The sequence below is a fragment of the Scyliorhinus canicula genome, chromosome 15 (genome assembly GCF_902713615.1).
Source record: "Scyliorhinus canicula chromosome 15, sScyCan1.1, whole genome shotgun sequence".
Classification (NCBI taxonomy): domain Eukaryota; kingdom Metazoa; phylum Chordata; class Chondrichthyes; order Carcharhiniformes; family Scyliorhinidae; genus Scyliorhinus; species Scyliorhinus canicula.
In genome coordinates, this window is record NC_052160.1 from 32,352,281 (window position 1) to 32,376,981 (window position 24,701).

A 24,701-nucleotide genomic window follows, 5' to 3' on the forward strand; every position below is an offset into this window, starting at 1 on the left:
CCTCAGGTCTACAGAGAAACTATAGTAAAAAAAATATTGATTTTTATTACTCTATTACTTTTTTGGACAAATTTAATGTTTGAACACATTAAAACAAACATACACATCATTTGATTATTGTATTGCAGTGTAGTAGTCCATTTACATCAACTGAAGAATATTTGATTTTAAATGAATTATTTCACTATCAACAACGGCCTCACCCTTCATTATTGGGGCACAGGATTTGCAAGGTGAGGTACCAACGGTCGGTTTCTGGGTAAGGAACATGGAGGGACCTTGATAATATTGAAGAATTCATTTTAAGCAGGTATCCTGAAGATAAAGCTTTGAAAAGAAAAACAAACATTATAAAGCATAAAACCAATGTGAAAAAATCCAGTCTTAAATATACAAGTATAAGCAATGAAAATAAAACCCACAGGGTAGCCCAATACATTGTCTTTAAAAATAATGTATTTTTCCTCATACTTCTTCCACATCTGTTTGATCTTCACAGCAACAAGTGTTACACAAAAGTAATGCATGAATTGGAACCCTTGCAGATCGAATGTGTCAGACTAGCTCAGGGCGCTGCCATAATAAAACAGCACTCAGCACTCGAGGTATTACTTTGAAAACATCCAGACAGCTTCAGGTAGACACTGTTTGAACTAATTAGGCTACATTTTTATATAGAAACACCATGGAAAAAAAACAAGCAATTTGGAAAAATTGCTCAATGAAGTTATTAAAAGAAGTCCCACAAAAGTTTATATTCATGGGGATTCTTTAAAGATTATCCTCGCAAAAAAATTACCAAAACTGCCCAATTTAAATTTTCCTTTACATGTATTGGCTTTCCATATTCAAAGTGCAAGTTAAAACCATCTTTGAAATATATATCTCGTCTGAGATCCTGCTAGTATAAAAAGATCCCAGAACCCCGATTCCCGAATGTACAGCCAGCATACCCATCGAAAGGAACATCAAGTAAATTCTGTAGTTCTACTGGAGACCCATTAGGAGCACCTGGCAGAAATCTGAGAGAAGGTACACCCCTAAACTTAACTTCAATTATATATTCCACCGTAGTGTGCAAAAGCTAAGCCAAAACTGGCCACAATGTTAAACTCTGACTGCAACAAAAGCAAAATACTGTGAATGCTGGAAAACTGAAACAAAAACAGTATGTGCTGGAAATAATCAGTAGTTCAGGCAGCATCTATGGAGAGAAAAAGAGTTAACACCTCAAGTCAATGAACATAATAAGAACATAAGAACTAGGAGGAGTGGTCAATCTGGCCCCTCAAGCCTGCTCCACCATTCAATATGATCATGGCTGATCATTTTGTGGCCTCAGCTCCTCACCCACCCGCTCACCATGACCCTTAATTCCTTTACTGTTCAAACATCTGTCTACCTTTGCCTTAAAAACATTCAACGGCGTAGCCTCAATTGCTTCACGGCAGGGAATTCCACAGACTTGCAACTCTTGGGTGAAGACGTTCCTCCTCAACTCAGTCTTAAATCTGCTCCCACTTATTTTGAGGCTATGCCCCCTAGTTCTAATTTCACCCGCTGGTGGAAATAACCTCCCTGCTTCTATCTTATCTATTCTCTTCATGATTTTATAAGTTTCTATAAAACCTTTCATCAGAGATATTTTTAAAAAGTTACAAACATAATAGATTTTAAGTACAAAGGCAAAAAAAGGTGTGTAGGGTAGATTGCGTAGGGGGGTGGCGGTGGGAGAACAAAAAGGTCAGGTGTGTTATAGCAGGAGACAGACAAAATAATGATGGTACGAGACAAAGCAATGGGATAAGTAAATAAATGAAAGGTGGGTTTAGAGGAGGTACGAATGGCAATAACAGAATCACGGCTAACATCTATTGCCAAATAAAAATGGTTAAGGCAGTGAAAGATGAGGGACAGCCCAAACACAATTGTGGTCATGACTCTCAGGCCATGGAAAACACATCAACACATCAACCTGCCCACTTAGATCTGTTTTAGAAGGCACTTCATTCACCACCCGACATATGCGGAGGTCACCAAACTGAGAGTTAAAGCAGGCATCCAATTGTAAACATTTTCCATCACATGAAAAAAGCAGTAGTTTTAACTTTCATTAGACTAGTGTAGGAGACCAAGGACAGAGAGATCAAAATGGGTATGAGGTGGAGAATTAAAATGAACAGCACTCACCCAAACTGGGTTTGGTCTCCCCAGTGTAGGATAGAACACATCATGAGCAGTAAATACAACATTCCAAATTGAATGTAAATTAGTACTTGGTAATGAACCAGGGCAGGTGATAGATTTGTTAGTGGGGGAGCATTTTGGAGGTAGTGACCACAATTCTGTGACTTTCACTTTAGTTATGGAGAGGGATATGTGCGTGCAACAGGGCAAGGTTTACAATTGGGGGAAAGGTAAATACAATGCTGTCAGACAAGAATTGAAGTGCAGAAGTTGGGAACATAGGCTGTCAGGGAAGGACACAGGTGAAACGTGGAACTTGTTCAAGGAACAGGTACTGCGTGTTGCAAGAGAGGTTGAATGTCTTGTTAAGAGGAAGAAGGAGACTTATGCAAGGCTGAAGAAACAAGGTTCAGACAGGGCGCTGGAGGGATACAAGATAGCCAGGAGGGAACGGAAGAAAGGGATTAGGAGAGCATGAAAAATCTTTGGCGGGTAGGATCAAGGAAAACCCCAAGGCCTTTTACACATATGTGAGAAATATGAGAATGACTAGAGCGAGGGTAGGTCCGATCAAGGACAGTAGCGGGAGGTTGTGTATTGAGTCTGAAGAGATAGGAGAGGTCTTGAACAAGTATTTTTCTTCAGTATTTACAAACGAGAGGGGCCATATTGTTGGAGAGGACAGTGTGAACCAGACTGATAAGCTCGAGGAGATACTTGTTAGGAAGGAAGATGTGTTGGGCGTTTTGAAAAACTTGAGGATAGACAAGTCCCCCGGGCCTGACGGGATATATCAAAGGATTCTATGGGAAGCAAGAAATGAAATTGCAGAGCCGTTGGCAATGATCTTTTCGTCCTCGCTGTCAATAGGGGTGGTACCAGAGGATTGGAGAGTGGCGAATGTCGTGCCCCTGTTCAAAAAAGGGAATAGGGATAACCCTGGGAATTACAGGTCAGTTAGTCTTACTTTGGTGGTAGGCAAAGTAATGGAAAGGGTACTGAGGGATAGGATTTCTGAGCATCTGGAAAGACACTGCTTGATTAGGGATAGTCAGCACGGATTTGTGAGGGGTAGGTCTTGCCTTACAAGTCTTATTGACTTCTTTGAGGAGGTGACCAAGCATGTGGATGAAGGTAAAGCAGTGGATGTAGTGTACATGGATTTTAGTAAGGCATTTGATAAGGTTCCCCATTGTAGGCATGTGCAGAAAGTAAGGAGGTGCTAGGCCTTTTCTCATTAGAACGGAGAAGGAAGGATGAGGGGTGACTTGATAGAGGTTTATAAGATGATCAGGGGAATAGATAGAGTAGACAGTCAAGAGACTTTTTCCCCGGGCGGAACACACCATTACAAGGGGACATAAATTTAAGATAAATGGTGGAAGATATAGAGGGGATGTCAGAGGTAGGTTCTTTACCCAGAGTAGTGGGGGCATGGAATGCACTGCCTGTGGAAGTAGCTGAGTCGGAAACGTTAGGGACCTTCAAGCGGCTATTGGATAGGTACATAGATTAGGGTAGAATAATGGAGTGCAGATTAACTTCTTCTTAAGGGCAGCACGGTAGCATTGTGGATAGCACAATTGCTTCACAGCTCTAGGGTCCCAAGTTCGATTTCGACTTGGGTCACTGTCTGTGTGGAGTCTGCACATCCTCCCCGTGTGTGCGTGGGTTTCCTCCGGGTACTCCGGTTTCCTCCCACAGTCCAAAGATTTGCAGGTTGGGTGGATTGGCCATGATAAATTGCCCTTAGTGTCCAAAATTCTATGATTAACCTAGGACAAAAGTTCAGCGCAACATCGTGGGCCAAAGGGCCTGTTCTGTGCTGTATTTCTCTATCTATCTATCTATTGTTTCACCTGGAAAGAGCATTTGGGATCCAGGATGGTGTGAAGAGAGGGAGTAAGATGGAAGGGGGAGGGAGTGTCAGAGATGATTAAAAAGCAGAAGTGTAATGCAGAGGGAACAGGCTCTTCATGTTGCTGCTAAGGAAAAGGAAAATGTGCTTTGCGATGGTGGAAATGGTGGAGGCTGCTGTGATAGAAAGTGCGGACAAGGGGATCCCAGTATTATTCCAGAGGGGGAAAGGAGCATGAACACAAGTGCAGTAAATGGGATGCACAGGGTTGACAGTAATCCTCATTGAGGAAAAAAAAAGTATACAGATTGAAACGACGAGTATGGAATGTGGCAGTGAAAGCAGATGTGACAGAGACAGTGAAATTTGAGAATGGAATATAGTCCTTGCAGGAGTGATTTGAAAGGAGATATAAGTACTTGTGGAAGTCAGTGGGCTTACAGTTGTTGTCAGTCATAGAATTTACAGTGCAGAAGGAGGCCATTCAGCCCATCGAGTCTGCACCGGCTCTTGGAAAGAGCACCCTACCCAAGGTCAACACCTCCACCCTATCCCCATAACCCAGTAACCCCACCCAAAACTAAGGGCAATTTTGGACACTAAGGGCAATTTATCATGGCCAATCCACCTAACCTACACATCTTTGGACTGTGGGAGGAAACTGGAGCACCCGGAGGAAACCCACGCACACACTGGGAGGATGTGCAGACTCCGCACAGACAGTGACCCAGCGGGGAATCGAACCTGGGGCCCTGGAGCTGTGAAGCAATTGCGCTATCCACAATGCTACCGTGCTGAGCCTATCATCAGAAATAGAGAAGTCAAGGAAGGGAAGAGTCAGGGGTGAAGCATGTGAAGGTGAGGGAAGAATGGAAATCGAAAGCAAAATTGAAAAAATTTAGCGATTCAGGCAACAGCAAGAAACAGCAATCAGGGCACCAGAATAGCAGTTGAGGGAAGAGCGAGTAAAACACAAGTAGGACGGAAATGTAGAATGTTCCGCATATTTCACAAAAAAGAAAGGCATAGCTCAGCTACTGGTAATAGTTAGTATCTTTTGAGAGACTGATGCCATCAGAGGCGCCATGGCTACAGTACATTTTCTACAACTGAACTTTCTACAGGTAATTTTTCCTCCTGACCAAGAGCTCCATGCACTGCAGTGAAGATTAGGAATTTAGGAGCAGACCCATACAATTTGTATAGAACAAAAGATGAAAGCGCACCCCATAATGTTTAGTTATACACTGAAAGGAAGTAGAACACTGTGATATACCACTGAAAATTAAACTCAAAACAAGTTCCAAACTATGAAAAAGCAACGCACAATACTTAAATTCTGCACAAGCAGCACTGAGATTAGAGGAGAATTCAGTGGGATTTTATAAAGGATTACAACATAAAAGCAACCATCTGAAAGCAGATGTAAACCTGAAGAAACTTCTAGATTTTTCACACAACTATTTTTTTTAAGGTTGATTTTTAAATGCATGATAAAACTGAAAATATTTTACAAATTCAAAAATGAAATATGCAAGTGCATTAGGTAATTTCCAGAATTTCACTGCATTTGTGAACTCATGTGTACCTTCTCTGCAGTTTATGGGATTGACACTCAGGGACATCACAGGAGACCCAGCACTTAAACAGGCAAACACGGTTGCATTTTCATTGGATAATGAAGTCTAAAAGATTGAAAACAAATTTCTTACTCATCTCTCAAAACTAAACCATTTAATTCTAATACAGAACAAAATACCAACAGATGAAAATATGTCCTGTATCTTCAAATTATAAGTACAGAACAAGGCCAATCTCCAATCTAATGGGATATAGCCACAAGGTATGGAGTTCTCTTTACTAATGCACATAGTGTAAAGAATAAGTTAAATGAACTGCAGGCGCAAATGCAAATTGAAAATGGTGTAGTAGCTATGGTGGATGCATGACTGCAGGATGGTCGGGGCTGGGAACTAAATATACCTGGTTTAAAAGTTTACAGGAGAGACAGGGAAGATGGCAGAGGGGGTGAAGTATCCTTACTGATTAGAAATACTATCACCTCAATAGTGAGGGAGGATATAATGAAGGGTAGGCATCCAGTGGAGACGATATGGGTGGAACATTGCACAGATCTGGATGAATGAGATAGGTACAAAGACCAGCAAAGGGTCACAAATCAGCTTAAAGGGCTACTAAAGGGGATTATGAAAGGAAACTTGCAAGGAACCTCAAAATCAAGACGACATTTTATAGTTATGTAAAGGAAAAGCGAGTGGTCAAGAGCAATGTAGGCCCACTAAAAACTGAAAATGGAGATATTGTCAGTGATCATGGGGAAATGGCAGACATTTTGAACAATTACTTTGCTTCAGTATTTACAGTTGAAAAGGAGGATAACTTGCCGGAAGGTCCGAAAAAATTAATGGTCGATAGAAGACAAGGGCTTAAAACAATTAACTAAGGAGAGCATCAGTAACTGGGAAATTAATGGATCTAAAGAGTGACAGATCCCCAGGACCTAAAGGTTTCCATCAGAGGATGTTAAAGGAAGTGGGGAGCACATTGTAGATGTCCTAGCTATAATCTTTCAGAGTTCCTCTGATTCAGATGCAGTCCCTCTGGATTGGAAAATTGCACGTCACTCCACATTTAAGACGGGCGAAAGGGAAAAACCAGGAAATTACAGACTGGTTAGCCTAACATCTGTGGTGGGGAAATTGCTGGAGTCTAAAATCAGGGATGGGGCAACTGGTCGCCTCAAAAATTTTGGTCGATCAGGGAGAGCTTGTATGGATTTGTGAAGGGAAGGTCATGCCTGACTAATCTTATTGAACTTTTTGAAGCGGTGACTAAGGTAGTGAGTGGACAGGGGAGTTTTGGATGTTATTTACATGAACTTCCAAAAGGCATTTGATAAAGTCCCACATGACTGCTCACTAAGGTGGATGTCCACGGAGTTGAGGGCAAATTATTAGCATGGTTAGGAAATTGATTAAGTGGTAAGCAACAGAGAGTGAGGATAATGGGTAATTACTCTAATTGGCGGTGGTGACTAGAGGTGAACCACAGGGATCTGTGTTGAGGCCTCAATTATTCACATTATTTCTAAATGACTTAGATGATGGCATACAGCGCCGGCCCTAGGGTTGCTGGTGCCCCGGGCAAGCTGAACTTCGGCGCCCTTGGGGGGGGGGGGGGGGGCCGAGAGGGGGGGGGGGCGAGGGGAGGGCGGGGCCGAGGGGAGGGCGGGGCGGACCCGGGGGGGGCCCGAGGGGAGGGCGGGGGGAGCGGACCCGAGGGGGGGCGGGGCGAGGGGGGGCGGGGCGAGGGGGGGACCCGAGGGGGGGGGCGGGGCGGGCGGACCCGAGGCGGGGGGGGGGGGAGCGGACCGAGGGGACGGACCGGGGGGGGGGGGGGGGCGCCCTGGGGGAGTGCGGCCGCCGCGCATGCGCTGGTTGGTGCCGGCCCAACTGCGCATGCGCGGGACCCGAGTCTGGCGCCCCCTAGCACATGGCGCCCCGGGCGACAGCCCGAGTTGCCGGTGCCTTGAGCCGGCCCTGATGGCATAGAATGTCATATATCCAAATGTCCTGATGTAAAAGGTTAGGTGGATTTGTAGGTTGCGATGATAGCATAAAATTGCAAGGAGATAGTGATAGACTAGGTGAATGGGCAAAATTGTGGCAGATGGAATTCAAAGTAAGTGTAAGGTTATCCATTTTGGACCAAACAAGGTTAGAGCAGAGTACTTTCTAAATGGAAAGCGGTTAGGTACAATGAATGTCCAAAGAGGCTTGGTGGCTCAGGTGCCTAGATCCTTAAAATGCCAAGAACATGTGCAGAAAATAATCAAAAAGGCTAATGGAATGCTAGCCTTGCTAGAGGATTAGAGTATAAAGAACAAGAAGTTATGCTGCAGCTGTACAAAATCCTGGTTAGCAGTTCTGGGCACCATACCTTAGGAAGGATATTTTGTCCTTGGAGGGAGTGCAACATAGATTTACAGAAATGATACCCAAATGACAGGAGTTGAGTTATGAGGAGAGATTAAGGTTAGGCCTGCTTTCACGAGAACTCAGAAAGTTCAAGGGGTGATCTAATCAAAGTATTCAAGATCTCTCCCACAAACAGCGGCTGAAGCTAGAACAGTTGTTAATTTAAAATCGGAGATGGATGGATTTTTGTTAAGCAAAGATATGAAGGGATATGGACCCCAAGGCAGGTATTTGGAGTAGGCCACAGATCAGCCATGATCTCATTAAATGGCGGGCCAGGCTCGAGTGGCTGATTGGCTTACTCTTGCTCCTATGTATGCAGCTAATAAAGTCTGTCATTGAGATATATCGTTACTCAAAACTAGGCAAGGAAACTCAAATCATTACTTCAAAGTTTTCTAAAGAAAGGACTGGAGGATGTAAATAGGGGTGCGTAGAAAAATAAATCCAGAACAGATGGAAAACTTCCTTATACCAAATGTGTGATCACTTCTCCAGTAAACTAACAAGGTAGATAACAATACCGAGATCATTCAAACTACAATTAAATATCAGAGAGCAAGTGTATCAATTTGAAAACTAAGCTTCAATGGGTCAAAATGGTGTTTAAGCAATCCTGACTTTTTTCTAACACATCCAAAATGACAATATTTCACATCTTATTAATTTAGTGCTATTTTTTCTCAATACGTAAACCTCCAAATTTTTGTCTTGTACACAGTTAAAATTTAAAGAGTATATTGCATTTTTTGTCCCAGTACCAAGTCTTAACTGATCCACAGTTGTGCAGGTGCTAAAAACCTATGGTCAGATAAACCCCCCCCCCCCCCATTTCTAATTACTAGTTTTCTTTCTCCAGCACTAACCAAAAAACTCTGGATGTTGGAAATTTTAAACAAAGATCTGATGAAGGATATTAATTCAAAACCTGCCCTTCATCGCCAAGATAATCACTGACCTGTGTTCCAAACATCTTTTGTTTTGTTTCCGATTTCCAGCACGCATTGTGAAATTGTTGCCAATGATTCAAATATCAATTTTCAATCTCAATAAAACGTAAAACCCAGTGTGGATTTGTCAGATTTTTTTTGATTTTTTTTTAAAACGTGCAAGACATCACCAGTGAAATGCTACGAAATGGACGTTTTAAGCCTTAATTGGTTCAAACGATGAAGGTGATGTACATAACACCAAGCAAATAAACTACAAAAGCTAGCCAAATATTGCCCAAGAACAGAAAGGTAAAAGATTTGTACAAACATTTAGTTTATTCATGATGTGCTTAATTGTAAACCAACAGTTTAGTGGAACGACTGGGCCAAGTGTTTAAAGTGCAAGGTGATTGTAGCAAGGCAAACAGCATCAAGTGGTTCAATGAGTAAGACAAGGGACTGCGCATCTCCTTAGCCTATCAGATTGAAGAATTGTGAAAGGAACAGCACCAGGACTGGTTGAATTTAATGTCAAATCAGTTATAAGAGAGAGAAATTATGGGAGAGAAAGGATAATTAGATTGAGAGAAAAAAACAGAAAAAAATAACAATACATTTTTAAAACCTCTAACAACAATTAATACTAGAAGGAATGAGATTCCACACTTGTAATAGTTTTTTTTTAGTGTCAGAAAGGGTGACAAGCAAGTAATTTAGAATTATTTACACTGAAAGTGACAATACTTATTTTCCATGGCAAGTTTAGTTTGTAACTACCATGCATATAATCAGCTTCACATACTTTAATGCATTTCAAGGGTGAGACAGAGAGCAATATGTGCTTTTATTTGCAAAGTGGTGCAACCTGGCCTACAACGTTTAGTTTTGCTTAACTGCACATATCTGGTCCCTCATCTGAAATTGCGGGACCCGTTTCCATTTAAATAACAGCAATTGTCATTAGCACCATGATATCTTAACTGTAAAATATGGCTCAACGTTATCTTAACAATAAAAAAATGTCTCACCCATCCACCGATATCCTATGGTTGGCTATGCTCAGAAACATCTAACTTTAAAGAAATAAGTTGCACTATTTTGAGTAGTAGCAAGACATAGCTGATAGAAATTTCCAAAAGTCATAGTAGAATAAAATTCATAGAACATAGCAGAACACAACCATTAAAAGGCATTGATGCAAATGCACCTACAAGTCAAAAAATAAATTTGCCAGGGTGGCACAGTGCTTAGCACTGGGACTGCGACGCTGACAACCCAGGTCACTGTCCGTGTGGAGTTTGCACATTCTCCCCATGTCTGTGTGGGTTTCACCCCACAACCCAAAGGTATGCAGGTTAGGTACATTGGCCACACCAAATTGCCCCTTAATTGGAAAAAAAATAATTGGGTACTCTAAATTTACAAAAAAAAAAAATTTGCAGCTAAAATTAGCCTGCTACAGCATCTCAAGGATGTCATCTTGAGAAAATACCTCCCAACAAATACAAAACCATACCTTATTTAACTGTAAATCCAACATGATGGTTCCACCATTGTCCCTTCCCGTATTCAGGTTCAGCAGAAGAATTATCGGGTATTCAGATCTGACCAGTACATCTGGTCCATTCAAAACATAAAATCGCACAGAAACAACATCTACAGCTTCTCGAAGGACAGGTTGATTACGAAAACATGATTTGCCACTGTCATTTGGTTCAGTTTTATTTGGTTTTATGTATATTCCCAACATATCCAGATCTTTCAACACTGTGCCATTGCTTGACAGAGTGAAGTTATTAAACATGGCAAGAAGGAAGCCAGCATCGACAGGTGTGCATACTGCAAGAGACAAAATATTCAAAACTTATATTTGAATGCCTTTGTAAAATATAGACATTACACAGAATATCACAAAATTACATCTAGTGTGCTTTTGAGAAAAAAACACACAAAAAAAGTTCCTTATACAGACCATAAGAGGACAGGCCACAACGCGAACATCTGCAGTTAGTTCAATACTAATGTAATGCAAAAGCAAAGTGAGGATCAATTGGGTTATTCAAAGATGAATTATCAATTGCTCATGTGCAAGTAGGTTATTTGTAGGTTCTCAAACTTCATTTTAATGAAGGTCAGTAAGGAGGAATAATGTTGCTCAACTGGGCAAGAACGGATATCCTACCACAGTTCCGGCAAGTTCCTCATCTCAGTTGCATCATTGCAGAGTGTACTAAATTACATCTACATAATTCCTCACAAAAACACAAAAATTAAATGTTAAGATGAACCCCACCCCATCCTGGTCACAAATTTCATTTATTTGCAAATTATTCCATCTGTTTCCCAGACATTATCTCAAATTGAACCAAACTGTTTTTAATTGTTGGCATCCTGTTGAACTCTCAACTGAACACGCTTCTCCTAATAAAAACCTACTTTCACACATGTAGGGCGGGATTTTCCACGCAACCCGCCACGTGTTTAGCAGTGGCAAAAGCAGTCAGTCATTGGCCGGCAGCAGCATCGTCTGGTCCCACTGTTGTCAATGGAAATTCCCATTGAATGCACCCCTCGCTTCTCAGAAATCAGTGTAAACAGCCATAAGATTGCTTCATCTGTCTCCGGCCTTACAGTCATGCTTTTGTTAACACCTAGATCAAACTATTTCAATGCTTTCTTGGACTACCCTTTCATCATCCATTCTCTGTAGAGCTTAGTGCAGCTGATATGGAGACCCCCCCCCCACTAACTCTTACAACCCCGGTGCCTCAAATTCAATATTCATCCTCAAATTCAATATTTATGTCCTTATGTTCAGGTTGTGCTTCTATATCTCCAAAACCTCCAAAGGCCATCCCCAAACAAAGAACGATTCATTTAACCAATTCTGGCATTTGCCTCTCAGCCTGATCACTGTTGGGTAGAATTTCAGCCACTTTAGCACCCCGGCTTCCCAAAGCCTGTCCACAATCTACAAGGCATAAGTCAAGAGTGTGACAGAATACTCTCCATTTGCCTGGTTGAGTGCAGATCCAAAAATCCAAGAACATCATCCAAGACAAAAACAATCTGCTTGATTGGCACCCCATCTACCATAATAACATTCACTCCCTCCACACATACTCATAGTGGCAGCAGTGTGTACTATCTGCAAGATGCACTACAGCAACTTAGCAAGGCTCCTTCAACAGCATTATCCAAACCTGTGACCACTACCACCAAGAAGGAAAGGCAGAGGATGCATGGCAACACCACCACCTGCAAGCTCCCCTTCAAGCCACAAACCATACTGACTTGGAACCTGCCTTTCCTTTACTGGCTCTGGGTTAAAATCCTAGAACACATTCCCTAACAGCAGTGGGTGTACCTACGCCATATGGACTTGCAGGTTCAAGGCAGCTCACTATCACCTCCCATCCGTCCTTTAACTCAGCACTTTTATATCCCACGAATTTCTAAATTAAATGTTCTATGCAAATGCAAGCTGTTGTATAATACAATATAAATTATTGGAGGCCAGATGATGCAGTGGGTTAGATACTGGTTTCATAGCTGTACATATTAAACCCAGTAAAAACTTATGCAAAAGTCCTCTGTGTAATGCATTTAGACAGTCTCAGTGCACAGTGGGTGATCGTCTTCACCATGTCGTGGCAGAGTGAAAGAGCCTTCACTCGGATTTATTGTGCCACATATTAATTGGAAGTACAGGCTGAACGGTGCTCAATTTTCTATTATTAGCATTCTGCAGAACGGATTACAAAACTGAACACACCTGTTAAATAAGCTTCAATCTCAAAGGAGACGATCCAGTTAGTGTTGCTACTTTCAACTGTGAGTTGTAACCATTTCATCCATGGTGGAGAATCCAGTACTTTTCTGCATACTACACTTTCACTGCAATTTACAATCTTCAAGTGGGAGTTAGGTAATGCATTTGATCCTATTAAAAGGAGGACAGGACAAGGCTCCAGTGGCCAGTTGTTGGATTCACAGTTTTTAAGATGAATGGCCAGTTCCACAGTGTGTTCAGGAACAAAAATTCTGAGGAAAGCCAAAAGCAGATTTTGTATTTGTGAATAACTTAATCCATTTTAAACAATTGTGCTAAGGATTCTAACTGGAACTTACTTCAAGTGTGAAACCTGATCAATGGGAGAAAGAATCAGTTTAACTGAGGTGTTTGGTTCAAGAACAGGCACATTAATCAATCGCTGAACAAGCATCTGAGGCTGAAATATGTAGGAGCATTTATTCGAGAAGCCCTGTGAGAAAAATCAAATGCATATACCTGTAAATCTGATGTCTTTGCACATCAATAATTACATGCATTGTAACAGGTACTATGAAGCTACTGAACTGGTGACCCTAAAGTCTGGACTAATAACCTAGAGAATACACATTAAAAGAGCTGGAAATAAAAAGGAAGTGTTATTGACCATGAAGCTGCCAGGTTTCCTTTAAAGAAGGAACCTTACTGGTCTGGTCTATAAGTAATTCTAATGTCACACCAATGTGGAGGACACTTTAACTGTCTTGTGAAAATCGGCAAGGAAACCACTTCCACCTATTCAGGGCAATTAGGAATGGACATTAAAATGAAAATGAAAAATGAAAATCGCTTATTGTCAAGAGTAGGCTTCAAATGAAGTTACTGTGAAAAGCCCCTAGTCGCCACATTCCGGCGCCTGTTCGGGGAGGCTGTTACGGGAATCGAACCGTGCTTGGTCTGCTTTCAAAGCCAGCGATTTAGCCCTGTGCTAAACAGCCCCTTGACATTAAAATGGCATTAAATGCAGGTCTGGCCAGAGATGGCCAAAGCCCATAAACGAGTGAATATTCACTGCGTCAGCAACATATTTCATTTTAAAAGAAAACTAAAAGGAATTGTCTTGTAGGATAAGCAAATGTATTTTGGCTTTGGAAAAGTTACGGCATGGGTTTAGTTTGGAACAGGTTAAATTCAAAGCAATGGCAAAAAGCTATAGAGCAAAACGATATACTAGCATAAGTTATTAAATAGGTAATTGCTGAAGAAATGCATTCTGACGAGTCAACTCAAAATCAGAAGAGTGCTCAGTCACTGTGAGCATATGCCTAAAGACCTCTGCTACAGGAAGAAAGGGGATAATCCCACAGATTTTAGTGCCAAAACTCAATGCAGACAGAAATCATTTTATAAATGTTAGTAAGAAATCCACAAGCAATGATGCATAAAACATTTTTAAAGCAATGCTAAAAAGAGCCATCATTCCAAGAGTTAATTTTAAAACAAAAGGTTTTCAGACAAGAGTTCTGCATCATTTGGCCCATTATACTATACCTTTACTTCAATTTTATCATCATCTTTTGGTAGGTGTGCAGCTATAAACCAGTCACCCGAAACAGGGTTGGAAATATTTAATAAAGTATTGCTCTGGACTGTAGACATCAGTGGAATACTGAGGTTGAATGAAGGAAGAGCGACTGTGTTTTTTCCAAACTTGGTTTCTAATGGATTGATTACTGGAGGGGCGCCTGCCCGAAAATGGCTGTTGAAAGAATGTAGAGTAAATCAGACCAAAAAGAGGTCACTCAAGATATAACTAGAGAGTATCTGTATTTATCTATACACTTTGAATACAAAGCATAGTTTAAAAAAATATATTGAGCTGTATGGACAATGTAGTGATTCATAAATTTCTGAGCTGTTGCCTCAAATTCGTGCAATTGCTAATTAGGTGTATTGTAAATTGCTTTCTTAATCTGCAATTTTAAGTTTTGTGATTATAGAATTTACAGTGCAGAAGGAGGCCATTCGACCCATCGATTCTGCACCGGCCTTTGGAAAGAGCATCCTACCCAAGCCCACACATCCATCCTATCCCCACACCTCCACCCTATCCCCGTAACCCCACCTAACTATTTTTGAACACTATGGGCAATTTAGCACAGCCAATCCACCTAACCTGCACATCTTTGGACTGTGGGAGGAAACTGGAGCACCCGGAGGAAACCCACGCAGACACAGGCAGAACGTGCAGACTCCGCACAGACAGTGACCCAAGCTGGGAATCGAATCTGGAACCCTGGAGCTGTGAATCAATTGTGCTAAGCACTGTGCTACCGTGCTACCCAATTATACTTAATGGTTGCTGAGCAATTCATTCTATTTAAAACATTTATCGAATCCAAGTTGATAAAAGCCCACATACACAGTGACTTTAGTATTTTGGCACTCTGGTCCCTTTCCTTTCGAGGCTTGCAAAATCCACCTCAACAGCACAGTATTTTCTGGCACTCGGAAGACAAACAGACGTGCATTTCCATACCAGCTGTACAAGGAAAGCTTTTGAGGAGTTTGAGCGTAATATTCAGATACATAGGTCGGACCTGACGAAACAAAGTCAATATATCACATACGAGTAATTACAATTTCAAATGTACAGATATACAAAGCAGCCTTAAACAAAGGGATTTTTCAATGAAAGGGTGAGAGTAGGATAATTCAAAGAAAAAAACAACTTGCTGCTGATTTTTTTTTCTTTCTTCTGGCTTTTCCAGAAATGTGAAGCTGGTCCGAGTCAAAAAGGGAAACTGAGTTCAGAAGGACTAATGAAACCTGTTTGATTGATTCAAGGAATCAAAGGGAAAGAGGAATACCTAAATAAGTTAATGAGAAAATGATATGAGCGATTGGTGGAAACTCTAAACCCTTGGGAAATTTAGTTATCAGAAATTATCACAAAATAAATAGCTAATAGCAAAATAAATAGAGGTAAATTCAGCAAAAGGGGTCGCTTGATAGCTTGACAGAAAGGGAATAGGGGCTTGGGGAAGGGGAAGAGGAAGTGTCGTTAGTCACTGAAAACATTCTAAGGTAAAAAAGCACATTTTCTTTCATTCTCAAGCTTTGATCTCAGCTGCAGAACTTCAGCAGTCTTGGAACAGACTGAAAACTGTACACAGAATTCCAGAGGATCACACCACATTATTGCTACCGTGCTGCCTGCAATAAGAACAGTATCAGAAGAATCTTAAATTTTTCATTTAATTTAGAGTTGGAGAATTATGAATTTTTTTTTAATTTTACACCTTCTCATGGTGGTGGATTCACAAGCATGTGCATAATCCAACTAGCCTTCTAGGTGGGGAAAACAGGGATTTCATACTATCAAAAATGTAATTTGTTTTCCAAAAACAGCTGCATTTATTGACACCACAACACAGAGAGCACTTCCAGTTTATGTGCAGTTGCTGTATTGACATCACATTCAGCAACATCCTGCCAAGCTGAGTTTATGAAACTAGTTCCCTTATGCTTTAAAAATAAGTAAATGTAGCAACAATGGGAGAAATAAGAGTACAGTGGGATTACATTTAAAAGTAAATGATTAAATAAGAAAGCTATTTAAAGATCTAATCACAAATGAATCTTGGAACAAATCCAGTCGATCTTGGAATTGGATCAATTTATAAACAAATGAGTTGGTGAAAGTCAAAACGCACTTTGAATAAATTATGTTTTAAGAAAGAAACCTTTAAAATGGGACTTGAAACTAATTCAATGTTGAGATGCCGAGTCTCATTACCCACCAAGTGAACTACTCGATTTTGCAACAACTTCCCAGCACACAACCTTTCCAAATTGTTCACCAACTTTATGACACTCCATGGTGGAAGAAATTAACTATTTGCCATTTAGATATTTTTATGCACTAGTTCAGTGCTCAGAAAGTGGTAAAAGCGAATGGTATTTTATTCATTACCATCACTCCAGTCTGTATCAATGGCGCCGAAGTGGAGATGGTTGATAGCTTTAAGTTCCATGGGGTCACCATCACCAACAGTCTGTCCTGGTCCACTCACGTTGATGCAACAGTCAAGAAAGCTCAACAACGTCTCTACTTCCTACGGAAGCTAAAGAAATTTGGCATGCCTGTATCGACTCACAAACTTCTACAGATGTACGATAGAGATCCTGCTGTATCACAGCTTGGTATGACAACTGCTCGGTCCAAGATCACAAGAAACTGCAGTGTGTGATAAACTCAGCCCAACGCATCACACCAGAGTTCCGCGGGCATGGTTTACACCAAAGTCGTGCAGTTCTGGTCATGATGGCTTGGATCCACCAGAAACATCTTATCTTCCTTTATCTCTGCTCCCAGGTAGCCTTCTTGTTCCTTCAGCCTGCCTGCTCTGCACACAGGGCAGGACTAGAGACAGAAACCTTGGGCTATGATGCTACTTTGTTCCCAGGCCCCATTTTTCACTGTGCAGCACTCCACGCCCACGCCCCCCCCCCCCCAACCCCGCCCCACCCATCCACCACCACCTTTAATCATGCATGACATGTTTTACCCTTTCAAGATTCATCAAGCAATTCACCAAACAATCCCATAAAGGTCCTAGTAAAATGATGAAGTCCACAGTTGGCATCTGCTTATAGATACTGCCCGCAACATATGCAGCATAGCTCATTAATATTAAGATCAGCAATTATAAAATGTAGTGTTAGTTTGTGCACACCCAACTGGTGATCCCACTGTTAACCAGAGGGTACTTTAACGTCATTGTGCAATATTGTTGATTTGACAGGAAAATAGCCCATTAGTTACTTGCAAGATGCAAGACTGTGCAGGAGATAACATTGATTTTGGTGACTGCCTCAGCCATCCATCCATAAGATGGTCTACGCAACACAGAAAGAATAAAGGGAAAAAAAACAAAAACATGACAGTATCCACAACAAAGCAGTCCACTGGACCAACACCCTATTGACTAGCGTAAACATCTACTTCTTCTTTATCACAGGTTTACCACAGCAATAAATTGTATTGAACTGCAGATTGAATTGCAGAAAGTCACAAGGCTTCTTTGACCACAGCTCCCAAATCTGCATCCTCCACCAGCTACAGGACCAAAGGCAGCAGTTTCATGGTAACAAAGAAAAAAGATTTGCAATTATACAATGCCTTTCGCAACCTCAGAATGAAGTGTTTTATAGCCAGTTGGTGTGTATTCACATTATAATTTAGGAAAGACAGCAGCCAATTTGATCCTAAAAACAATGTAATTAATAGTTGCCGGATAATGAACAAAAGAAGCTACCTGGTAGTATCGGGGAAACATGCACATCGTTATCCCTGAAGAGCCACTAACCACCCCACTGTGGGCTGCACAGACTAAATTCAGACAGTTATACAATGTCCATCTTAATTTCATAACCTAGGCTGGCCAAGAGGATTCTGCTCATCTACCAAGCCAAGGGGCCCTGCAACCTTTCTTTCAATTCTTAATAGTTGAGACATTTAACAATCTCACGGACCCAGATGGAGATGCACGTCCTTTGCCAAAGACAGTGTGGAGAGGTGAGTCATGTGACACAGGCCTCTGGCTTATGGAACCAGTAATATTGTCTTGCTGAACGGCACAAGTCTCTGTCTGTTTTTGTTTAAATCTGACTAGGAGCCTCACAGTCAAAGAGCTCAGGCTCAGGTTCGACACCTGGCCCCAACTGCACTGCTTCTGTCAGAAATTCTGTATCATTGCTTAAAAGTCTGATTCATCCAATCATGCAAAGTCAACACCACTGGAAAAGTGAATTATACAGCATTTGTTTCTCAGCCCACGAACCACCATGGAGGAATATCGAACTGACCTTTGATTCTGGACTCTGGAACTGATATGAATCGATATTTATTTTCTGTGGTCTCTCTACTTCTATCCTTCTCTTTTATTGTGTGAATGCAAAGGAGACAACATTGTGACCCTACCCCCACGTTTTGTGTGTGAGCAAAACATTTAGTTGCTTTCTCGCTTTGAGGTTACATGTACTTTTCCCATTGCGCAGGTGATGAGCCCTGAGGATGACTGAGTCAATGACTGAGTCATTGCCAGATGTTGCCAGAATATGACGATACAGCTCCACAAATTAAGAAATGGATTCATATCGATTACCTGAGAAAACCCGCTTTTCAATTTAGTTCCTAACTCCAGACACTCACTTAACAGGGCTGCTCTATTTTTTCTCATGTCTGATGTGGACCACAACATCTGGATCCTCTCCCCTCCTTTGCCAGTGTTGAGATGTCCCTTACCTTGGCAGCATACCAGTTGAGGCTTCCATCCTGACTGCCAAGAATGCTATCTTCCCCCAATTATGCAATTGCCTCTAATTACAGTTTTTCTATTCTGAACTGTCCCACAAAACACAAAATCCTTGGAAGGGTGGGGGTGGAGAGAAGAGTGGGAATGGGAGCAATTAGATAACTCTTAAAGACATGCAACACTCACGATGAGCCAAATGTGCCAGCTATGCGATTGAGTGAATCCATTTTTCTTGTACATTATATTGTATACCTTGTAACACCAACACTGTACATTATGATCACTTAAAAAGTAAAGGACTATACTAGCACCATATGCTATATAATTACAAGATATTGTTACTTAAAATAGCACAACATCCCAAAGAGCTTCACAAAGGCAAAATCAGACATAAATTTGGCAAAGAAGCTAACATCAAATCAAGTGACCAAACACTTGATCAAAGTGGTCAGTTTTAGGCAGGCTTGGGGAGCAATGGCAAGTCAGAGGTTTGGGAAGGCCATGCTTAGGCCAAGATGGTTGAAGGCTGGGCCACTAATGGAAGGGCCAAGAAAGTGGGATACATAAGAAGCCAGAGTTAGAGAAAAGCATATGCGGCATGTTATAAGGTTCGAGAAGACTTCAAAGATAGAGAGGGGATAGACGTGCTGGAATTTCAACACAAGGAGGTGAAAATTAAAATTGAAGCATTGGTACACTGGAAGCCAATATTGGCCAGCGAGCACAAGGATGATAGCTAAACATGATTTTGTATGAATTAGTGCAAGGGCAGCAACATTTTGGATGAGTTTAGAAAGGGTGGAAGATGGGAGGTAGGCCAGAGAACACTGTAGTGTGGAAGTAACAGCATAGGTGGGAATTTCAACAGCAAATGGACTGCGACAGGAGATATTACAGAATGGGGCAATCTTTGAGATGGAGAAGAAATGGGGTCAGGTGTACAGCACAGAGTGAAACAGGAGGTCAAATTGCCTTAGTCAACCTGTGATAGTGGTGAGAGAGTGGAACAAAGTTTGCTGTGAATGGCAATGGCAAAATACGGCAGATGCTGAATATCTGAAATAAAAACAGAAAATGCTGGAAACGTTCACTAGGTCACTGAGCAGCTGTAGAGAAACAGTTCACATTTCAGGTTGATGACCTTTCATCAGAACTCTGATGGCAGTTACGGTGAAAAGCCATTAACATGAAATGTCAACTCTTACCTTTGCCACAGTTGCTACTTGACTTCCCGAGTATCTTCAGCATTTTCTACTTTTATTCCAAAGACAATAGTTTTGATCTTCCCAATGTCCAATTGGAAGATATTTCAGTTCATCCAGGACAGCATGTTGGACAAGGTGGGAACAGAGGCATAGGAATAATAATTATTGCTTATCGTCACGAGTAGGCTTCAATGAAGTTAGTGTGAAAAGCCCCTAGTCGCCACATTCCGGCACCTGTTAGGGGAGGCCGGTTCAGGAATTGAACCCGCGCAGCTGGCATTGTTCTTTGTTACAAGCCAGCGATTTAGCCCAAAGCAAAAATTGAAGCAGGAGAAAGCAGTCGCATTAGCTGGAGGACAAAACAGTTGGAGACGTTGGAGTAGGAAGGCATCAAAAACTGCAGGCTGGTCCAAGACAATGAGGAGGTATAGTGCAACATGGTCATAGTCGCAGAGGATGTGAAGTTGATGAGTGCAGTTTCAGTGCTGTGGTGAGACAAAACCCAGATTGAAGAAGTTCAAAGATGAAACTGCGGTAAAGGTGGGCATGGGATTTGGGAACAACACAGTCGAAACAAGTTCACTTGTTCAAATCTGCTTTTTGCCTGAGGCATCCAATTATTATTAACCCCTGTCTGGAAGATGGCCAAATGTGAGCATTTATTACAAAATACATGACAATTAATAGTCATAGACTCAAAGAAAAGTGCAGAAGAGATCCTTCTGCCCATTGAGTCTGCACCAATGCATGAAAGACACCTGACCTGCCTACCTAATCGCATTTGCCAGCACTTAGCCCATAGCCTTGAATGTTATGACGTGCCAAGTGCTCATCCACGTACTTTTTGAAGGATGAGGCAACCCACATCATCCCCCCCCCCCCCCCCTTTCCCGGCAGTGCATTCGTGACCATCTCCACCCTCCGAGTAAAAACGTTTTTCCTCACAACCCCCCGAAACCTCCTGCCCCTCAACTTGAACTTGTGCCACCTTGCAACACAATATTGAGAGAAAAAGATAAACAACATGTAAACTCTTTGAATCTGCATTCAATTGCAAATTTGCATTCAAGTTTTGCTGAAACTTTATAGTGACCGAAAGCAAAACTAGGACTGATGCTTAAAGAAGCTCTAATGCAGCATGATACATAATTACTGAGTTTTAGAAAAACGAAGTTTAAGACTGTAAAGGTTAAGGCAGTCAGCTTAAGGATCCAGGAACTTTCATTAATATTATCAGTCACCATAGATATCTACCATAGGGAGTTGGCCAGGAGCATTTAGATGGTTACTGATTTGCACCTCACAAAGCCTTTGTGTGTCAGTGGTTACCTTGCACCCCGTGCTTACAGGGTGCTGACACAGGAAATACAATCCCAATGTGATGTTAGACTGGATTCGCAGAGCTGAGCTGGGAATTCTCGGGCCGGCTGGGATGGTCGAACCAACGGCAGCAAACAAAATGCTGCCTGCACTGATGTGAAAGGTACCGAGCGAACAGGGCCAAAGAGGCCGGCTGTGGGGCCCTCGAACGGCGGCCGCCGCTGTTCACTAAAGGTTGGCAGACCGGGTCCCCGTCCCCATCCCCATCCCCGTCCCCATCCCCATCCCCGTCCCCCTTACCAGCGGCTCGAGCCCAATCGCACTCCAGCACAAGGAGCAGGAGATTGAGGAACCAGGCCAGCCCCTGCGGTGGGAGCAGCATTATTGCTGTCGGGACTGTCACTCCGGGGCCTTGGCTTCCTTCACCACATGACCGCTTCCAGCGGTCCGCTGCCCTCAGTCTCTCAGCCGCCGGCTCAATCACTCCTTCGACCCGATTCCCATCCTCACCTGGGCCAGCGGCGAGCTGACGTCACTGGGAGACTGCGTCACCGCGAGGCGGGGGGGGGGGGGGGGGGGGGGATGTGACGTCCGGCGTGTTCACGTCACCGCACACCTGGAACTGCCTACAATTTGCGACGCCGCGTGGCTGGGACTGACGTCACGGGGCTATTGTGTCATCACGCAGTCGCTGCCACCTGGCGCCTCCCCATGTTTGAACACCTGCGGCAGAGGTGGGGGAGGGCACCTCTTGGATGGCACAGTGGTTAGCACTGCTGCCTCACTGCGGCAGGGACCCGGGTTCGATTCCAGCCTGGGATGACTGTTTACACTTTCTCCCTGTGTCCGTGTGGGTGAATTTGGGTGCTCCGGTTTCCTGCCACTGTCCAACGATGTGCAGGTTAGGTGGATTGGTCATGCTAAATTGCTCCTTAGTGTCCAAAAGGTTAGGTGCGGTTACTGAGTTTCAGGGATAGGGTGGAGTGTGGGCCGAGATACAGTGCTCTTTCTAAGAGCAGGTGCAGGCTTGATGGGCCAAATGGCCTCTTTCTGCACTGCAGGAATTCTATGACTGATGTCACTGGGCTACTGTGCCACTGCCCGGCTAGGACTGATGTCACAGGCTATTGCGCCACCGTGCGGCTGGGATTGATATTACGGGCTATTGCGTCACCATGGAGTCACTGCCACCTGGCACACCCAATGTTTGGACACCTGGGGCAGAGATAATCTACCCCATGATGGAGAGATGGGCAAGGTGCTGAACTGCTTAAGGAAAGTTTTGAATGATTAAAATGTGCCATTAACAACTGGAAATGCTCATCAGCTACCACCAAACCTTTGGTTGGTGTCAGCCTGGTTCACTTTCTGTGTTTTTATTAGTCTCAATTTAAACTCGCCTCTAAAACCAGAATTCATACTTATATGAACTTTTATATTGCAGAACATTTTCCAATCAGGTAGTAAAGCTTTGAGGTAATTGCTGTCAAGCCTGGATTACAAAAGCAAAACATGGCGGATGCTGAGAATTTGAAACATAAACCGAAAATGTTCAGCAACTCAGGAAGTAGATATGGAGGGAACAGGGAAAAATTGGAGATGTAAGAGATTTTAAATGTGCTGGGGTGGGGGTGGGGTGGTGGGGGAGAGCAAAACGCAAGCACTGAGATAGAGTTAAAAGTGGGAGTAATTGAGGGCTGATGATGGGACGCAAAAGGAGGTGATAATGGGACAAGAGAAGACGACAGGTATAGAGGAGGTGGAAATATCATAGAATTTACAGTGCAGAAGGAGGCCATTCGGCCCAGCGAGTCTGCAGCAGCTCTTGGAAAGAACATCCTATCCCCATAACCCAATGATGCTCGATCAATGACTCCAGAAGCGAGATTGGACAACAATTGAAGGCTTTATTGTACTAGATGTTTCCCCCAGCAGCGCAGGTACAGAATGCAGCTGCTGGGGAGACACAGGCTCTTATACTCCGCCTTACTGGGCGGAACCAGCAGGCAGGCTTCACCAATGATGTAGCAGTCTCGGGTACCTCCCACACCAATGGTCTTACAGCATTGTGCAGGGTACTGTAATACCCCTAATACCGAGTACCACATTCACCCCCTGTTAAAAAAAAGATGCTGGCGGGGTGGTGGTCTCGCGTTATGCAGTGGTAGAGGTTGAGGTTATGGTGGTACCCGGTATACATTAGCACAGTGTTTTGCCTCGTTACATGTCTTTTGTGAGGGCCACGAAGAATCCAGCACGAGGTTTCAGGAAACAAAGAAATAACATTTATTTACAATAACATATATTTATATGTATATACATACAACAGCAGCAACTTCCCTTGTTGCTCACTCCTATCTCTCTCTGGTTCCAAACTGGCCAGCTCTATTTATGCAGGGAGTCTGTTAATGATTTCTCCGCCCCCCTCATTGGGGAAGCTCATACTCCCACAGGATTGTGGGATTGTCATTAGTCCCCAGCCAATGGTAAGCAGGCAGGTTATGACAATGTCGCAACTATTTACAGTATTTATTTACAATCAGAATGAAGCAATTTGTCGATCGGGAGCCCTGGTCGTCTTCTGCGATCGTCGTAGCTTCGGCGGTGATGCAGGCGCCGGCTCGGGCATCCGTGGCTCTGGGAGCATGGCTTCAGCTTCTTCGGCAGCTTCTTCACCCCTGGGTGGGACCGGTGGGAGGACCGATCCACCTGGGAAGGGTGCGGCTGTAGGGTGCGCCGGTGGGAGGGAGGGGGGTGGTGGTGGTGGGGTGTGGGTGAGGATCCAGCGGGCGCCAAGTCCTGAAGGGAGACCATATCCTGTCGGCCGTCGGGGTATGCCACGTAGGCGTATTGAGGGTTAGCGTGAAGGAGATGGACCCTCTCGATCAATGGGTCCAACTTGTGCACCCGCACGTGTTTGCGGAGTAGGATGGGTCCAGGAGCTGCCAGCCAGGTAGGGAGTGAGGTTCCGGAGGAGGACTTCCGAGGGAATACAAGGAGACGTTCGTGAGGTGTTTGGTTGGTCGTGGTACACAGTAATGATCGGATGGAATGGAGAGCATCGGGAAGGACTTCCTGCCAGCGGGAGACTGGGAGATTCCTGGACCGT

At 43.1% G+C, this 24,701-nt stretch overlaps 2 protein-coding genes across 3 annotated transcripts in view; one reads left to right on the plus strand and one right to left on the minus strand.

The window, feature by feature from the left end:
• The window catches only part of pgap6 (post-glycosylphosphatidylinositol attachment to proteins 6), a 45,388-nt gene extending 23,250 nt beyond the window's left edge, over nucleotides 1-22,138 (minus strand). Inside the window, exons 1-8 of one of the 2 annotated variants that reach the window (XM_038820411.1) lie at nucleotides 21,893-22,138; nucleotides 15,170-15,347; nucleotides 14,299-14,506; nucleotides 13,107-13,240; nucleotides 12,751-13,019; nucleotides 10,492-10,814; nucleotides 5,634-5,730; nucleotides 204-327 (exon numbers count right to left, since the gene is read on the minus strand). In XM_038820411.1, the coding sequence (XP_038676339.1) occupies nucleotides 204-327; nucleotides 5,634-5,730; nucleotides 10,492-10,814; nucleotides 12,751-13,019; nucleotides 13,107-13,240; nucleotides 14,299-14,506; nucleotides 15,170-15,347; nucleotides 21,893-21,974 (1,415 nt within the window). In that variant the 5' untranslated portion in view covers nucleotides 21,975-22,138. The remainder of the gene's footprint in view (nucleotides 1-203; nucleotides 328-5,633; nucleotides 5,731-10,491; nucleotides 10,815-12,750; nucleotides 13,020-13,106; nucleotides 13,241-14,298; nucleotides 14,507-15,169; nucleotides 15,348-21,892) is intronic. The other variant, XM_038820412.1, reaches the window with a different exon arrangement.
• Nucleotides 21,660-24,701, plus strand: part of LOC119978633 (protein PERCC1) — a 47,119-nt gene continuing 44,077 nt past the window's right edge. Inside the window, exon 1 of the mRNA XM_038820419.1 lies at nucleotides 21,660-21,755. The gene's annotated coding sequence lies outside the window, so the exon portion shown is untranslated. The remainder of the gene's footprint in view (nucleotides 21,756-24,701) is intronic.